The following is a 6,000-nucleotide window of genomic DNA, read 5'->3' as shown; positions in this document are numbered from 1 at the left end:
ATATTTAAAGTAAGAATATTTTTTTCTTGAAGCAATGCAAGAACTTATTTCATCATCGGTTCATCTGAAATTACAATAATGATAACATATTTAATACGGTGAAAACTCAGATGAAGTCGACTTGACGTAAAGTTAATATCTGAAAGCCTTTAGATAAAAATTTAGTCAAATCAATCAAATCATCTAACGACTCTTAAATATATTAAACTTCACATCTAGATTGCACCTGAGTTTTCACCATTCAACATATACAAATATATTGTATCAACTTCACGTGAAGACTGCACCTGAATTTCCACCATTTAACATATACAAATACATTGTTGTAAGGTATTATTAACGAGGATTATTCTTCGTATGCATGAGAAACATGGATCATATTACACACATGACACATCCATCAAATTATTAATAAATGGTTGAGATGTTTAATCTGCAACAAGCTCGATCTTGATGCCTCTAATATGAACTTTACCCTTCCCATACCTTGGAACCAACGTAACCATAATCTTATCATCATCTTCTACTTCCAAATCTTCCAACAAATCCGTCAACCCTAACCTCAAAACAGTTTTGATCTTCTTGTTCTTGTGCTTGTGAGAGTGAGGCACACTCACAAAGCTTCCAGCAAACTCCGTATTGTTGGGTCCCACAACCTTGTCATCTTCATCGTTGATAAACACATCAAACTTCACCGCCACACTCCGATCAAACTCGATCCCTTCGATCACCAGAACTTCCTCTTCTTCCTCCTTCTCCTTCTTGCTCCTTGACTTCTTCGGCCGCTTCACCATAGTACTCACAACAGAATCCAAAACCAACGGAAACTCGGCATTTCTCGAAGTCTCTGCAGCCAAAGCCGCGCCAACACCAAAACGTTGTGCCACCTTTTTCGCCTTAAGCCCACGCCGTGGCGTGGGCTTAGCATTCAGCCAAGGGATGTCTACGTCTTGGTAGACATACCCAAGGCTTTTAGAGTCAAGACAATCCTTGACTCTAACACGTACAAGGTTTTTGTTCTCGTCATAGAACAAAAACCCTGACTCTAACCAATCAGGATCAGTAAAATCCTTTCTTTTTCCTCCGAGCGATTTCCATACTGACCACATCCTGTCTACGTTGGAATGGTGGCAATAAAATATAGGATCTCTCGCAGCTGAATAGAATGTCCCCATGTCCTCGCCGTTAGGCTGGTTGATATCTCCTGTCCACAAATGGACAGGACCATGGGGAACATTCTCCAACGATCCCAAACCAGGATCAGGATCGTCGCCGGCACGGTAAGGGTTTCCAAGGAAGAGTCTAGAAGTCTTTCCATTGGAAACAACTTGCCTATACATTATAGAGAGGTTGGAGGAAACTTGGCCGTTGGAATTAGGGTCCTCAATATTGAAATCTAGGTCAACTAGAGTTGGTGGTTGATGAGTAGGGTTTCTAAGCTTGTCATAAAGAGAAGATTTGGCGTCAGCATAAATGGAAGGTAGTTGCATGCCACGTGGAGCATCCCAGTTCCAAAAGGGTAGGGCAAAGGTAGGATCATCAATCAAGCTTGCCAAGATTCTCTCATGGAAGTAAAGGTACCAACGGTGAAAAGGAAAGAAGAGCCATGAGTTGTGGACTTGGAGATCAAGATCCGGGAACCCTACTTGGTGATATGCACCATCACAATAAGCACAATGGATATTGGCTTGTTGGGTGAAATTTCTTGGATCATCGGACGGTAGGGATTTCATAAGGTCAACGGCTTTTTTGTACTTTGCCAAATACTCATCGTTGACCAAATGTGCTGCTGGTCTTACCTTTAAGGGTGGGTTTGAAGGAAGCTTGTAATCTATGATGTTTGTGTTAATTGGAGGGCAACAATTGGTGGGTTTTGCACCATTGGGTAGGTCAGGTGCACCGCACGTGCTTAGGTCCGGTGGGGATATAGGAGCAGCATAGGCAAAAGGATTGTTGTTAGCACTTAGGGTATAAGCACCACAAAGCCCTCCTAACCCTATTAGAACATTTCTTCTAGGTGTTTCTGAAGATGATGATTCATTGTTGGTGTTTTGGTTATTATTACTACTACTACTATTGCATACAATTCTATTAGAAACTTGGTGTTTTGAATTTCTACTAGAGACATTATTGATGGTGGATACGAAGGAGAAGGGTGACGAGATAGTAAATGCCATGTTTAATTTCTTAATGTATGTATGTGTGTGTGTGTGTTTCTAATTAGAGTTTTCTCATTCCTTTTATAATTAGAGCTTGCATTGCATTGTGTGAGGAAATTTCTAAAGTAGTTTGCGTGTGGTTCGAAGTTTCCATAGTGCAATTCTAAATTGAACACTCACACCGTCACACACATAAGTATAACTAACTAAGTTTGTATATAGTTGAAACTCGATTTTAGTTAATATGAATAATGAATAATGCACGTTATTTGATATGTATTTTTATTAATATCTGGAAAAGTACGAGGAGCCAATAGAATATTTGTACAATGTGTACAATAAAAGTTTATGGGATATTAGAGATATAATCATCAGTGTTACCTTTTTCTATCAGTTGAAATTTTTGGGATGAGTAGTATCATAACATGGCATTAGAGTACTAGATCCAAAAGTTCAACAGTTCAATCCTTGGTGAATTCCAAAATTGGTTATTCTAGATAATATGGGGATGCTTATTTTAAAACTCAATAACTCATTGTACACATTGTACAAATAGTTCATTGTCTCCTTAACAGAATCTTAATATTTATATCGGAAGTCAATATATATCTCTATTATGAAGATCTTTCGGCCATCTAATTCCACGTACGTAACAATATATATATATATATATATATATATATATATATATATATATATATATATATATATATATATATATTGCACATGTTATATGTAATTTTCTTTTACGATATATGGGAAATTATATTGACTAATCCCTTAGGATAAAAATATAAAACCAAAAATTTCAACTCCAATTTTCCTTGTCACTATTTCAACCACATTTTTGTACTAATAACACGCCATAATTTCTTTGCAATAAAAAGTCTATGCGTGATATCTGCTATCTTTGACAGAACTGATCAAATTATTTGCAATTAATAACTGCTTTATTTAAGATTATTCAAATTAAATTAGTATGCATTCAACGTTAACATCATGATGATGACTATACTAAAGCATGCAATTTAATGCGTAATTAACATGACTTTAAATCTATGACGATGAAAATCGAGTTTAATTGGTTAAGGATTCAAAGTTGCAAATGCAGTAACATGATGAATAAGACATCATACGAAAAGATACTGAAAAAAAAAAAGTGCCACTCTCAAACTTCTTATATACTCTAATAGGTAACTTAATACACTTTATGCAAGGATGTCATATGATTTAATTAATTTTTTGATAATTAGTATTAGAGTTTTTCTTGTGCACAAATTTAACTCTTTGGTTAAATTACACCGTTGTTTCCTACCTTTTCAGTGAAATTGCAAATTAATCTTTACACTTTAAAAGTTTATAATTAGATCTTTAAAGATAATTAAAATTTGCAATTTAGTCATTGTCGTTCAAAAAATGTTTGATTTAATAGAATATTCTCAACATATTCTCTATTTTAACAGAATATTCTCAGCATATTCTGAAAATATTATGTTAAATCAATACTTTTTGATTGACGGAAACTAAATTACAAATTTTAATTTTCTTTAGGAACCCAATTATAAACTTTTAAAGTGTAAAGACCAATTTATAATTTTACTAAAAATATAGGTGTAATTTAACCTAACTCTTTTTTCTTCTTTCGTTTTTTTTTCCGTATTATCTATGAAAACTTAGTCCACCATATTAATTCCTGAAACGTATAATTCATTACCTATATGTCTATAACGAAAATTGGGTTGAATTGAGTAACTAGATTGGTCCTCATCTTGGTTTTTAATTTTACACTTATTTTCAATTTATCTTATAACAAATTAAATACATAAACGATTATAAGTTTATAAACGGTTCATTGTTGTTTAAAAAATTTGATTCACCAATTATACTATGCTCTCGTTCTCTACTTTCTCATAAACAAAATAAGAAATATTAATACACCACCACTTTAGAAAAAAAATAAAAAAATCGACTACTATTAATTTAAATACAAGATAAACACACATAAAAAATGGTTAGAATTTAAAATTTAAAGTTTAGATTTAAAATTTATCATTTTTCTATCAAAATTAAATTTAGGGTATTCACATATGGACTAGTTCGTACCCAAACATATTTTTTGAATTTAAATTTATTATTTTTATTCATATAATTTTTGGATTGAGTTCAATCGGCGGATAGATTTACATTAATTTAAAAGGTAATATTTTATAATTAAAATATATATTTTATGTTAAAATTAATAATAAAATATTATATTTATATAATTTAATTAATATTTTTTTATTAATTTATTATATATAATTTACAGTATTACATACGCTAATTATATATTAAATCAATCTAATTTAACTCAATTTATTTTGGATTAATTTAAAATAAAAAAGTTCAGACAAAATATCTTAATCGAGTCTAGATGTAACCAAAGTGTCATAACCCACAATTTAAAAAAAGAAATATTAAAAAATTATTAAAATTTATTATTTTTAATTATTAATTAATTATTAATATTTAAAATATGAGATAAAATATATTTATATATTTTTTTTATTTTTCACGGTATTTTTTAGTCCGGCAGGCCAATAAATTACTGCATGTACAAAACAAAATTTAAACTTTCACACTTATTTAAACGAACTAGTAAACTAACCATTAGACCAATCCAACTTAATTATATATTATTAAATTTATTAACCCTAAGCGGACATGCATGTAAATGAATAATCTAATAAAGTCTAAACAGATGTGATCATAGTGTGTGGCCAGAAAAAAAAAAAACCAGAAAAGTTTGACAAGCAACTTTTTATGCGTTGAGACCTCACTTATGTTTTGGCGAGGAATTAAGGTTGCTTGTCGGCTTCAACTTTCTCTTTCTCTACTTTGATTTGCTCCTCTAAAGTCTAAACTCGTTTCCAGGCCAATTGCTAGCTAGCACTACACAAGTTACTATATTACTAGTATTTTGTCCGTAATAATAATGATATATAGAAATATAAATATTTAGAATTGTATTAATTTTTGTTGGGAATAAGATACCATTTTTTCTTGAGAAAATATCTTTGACAGAGAAATAAAATAGACACAATCACAATACAAGAATTTAATGTGAAAACTCCAATTAACGAAGAAAAAACCACGGCCGTTGTCAAATGACAACCAGAGAATATCACTATGTGAAAATTGTTACAACACATAGACTTCTTTCTCTCTAACACCGGCACCCCAGTATACCCACACTCTCTCAAAGCAAATATCTAACTACACCTCACAACACTCTCTAATCAAAGAGTATAGAGGAAAAGAAAAATCAGATACAAGCTTAAAGTGTTTCCAACTGGTGCAAAAACAAATGGAGAACTTAGCCTCATATTTATAGCCTAGGCCACCCACTCCATTTGCTATCCTAAGCAATGTGGGACTAATTCAACCAAATCCTAACAATCTCCACCTTGATTGAAATAGTCACACATCTTCAGCTTCCATTGTCAACACCGACAATTCTTTGCTGCCATTGTCTATACCAACAATCATAGTTCAGAGAACTATCATACTCCACCATGAAAGTATACTCACTTGGAATTAGACCACTCCAAGCATTTTACCTTAGTACAGATCGAAACCTTGCTGAAAATTCATGGTGCAACTTCCAAATTGGCTTTTTCTGGAAGTTCTTCAGCCATCGACCTAACTCCGCCACACACCTTGCATCTCAACGCCAACCAATGTCCGTGTGCAATTGTGGACCGATTGCCACAGCTTATCCTTATCCATGGCAGTGCGGTAATACCATGAGGATACTTCTTGTCTTCTAGAGAACATCATCTTCTCTCATAGAGAGAGCAAC

The 6,000-nt window shown here is 32.6% G+C and overlaps 1 protein-coding gene across 1 annotated transcript; it reads right to left on the bottom strand.

Annotated features, from left to right (window-relative positions):
- Nucleotides 1-200: 200 nt before the first annotated feature.
- Nucleotides 201-2,230, bottom strand: LOC112714626 (polyphenol oxidase, chloroplastic-like). The gene has a single exon (XM_025766258.3). The coding sequence runs from the start codon at nt 2,175-2,177 to the stop codon at nt 429-431; it is 1,749 nt and encodes a 582-aa protein (XP_025622043.1). The 5' UTR covers nt 2,178-2,230; the 3' UTR covers nt 201-428.
- Between the last annotated feature and the right edge of the window lie 3,770 nt (nt 2,231-6,000).

The sequence above is a fragment of the Arachis hypogaea genome, chromosome 10 (assembly GCF_003086295.3).
Source record: "Arachis hypogaea cultivar Tifrunner chromosome 10, arahy.Tifrunner.gnm2.J5K5, whole genome shotgun sequence".
In the NCBI taxonomy this organism is placed as follows: Eukaryota; Viridiplantae; Streptophyta; class Magnoliopsida; order Fabales; family Fabaceae; genus Arachis; species Arachis hypogaea.
Note: the sequence above shows the minus strand (reverse complement) of the source record. Positions and strands in the feature narration are given on the sequence as shown.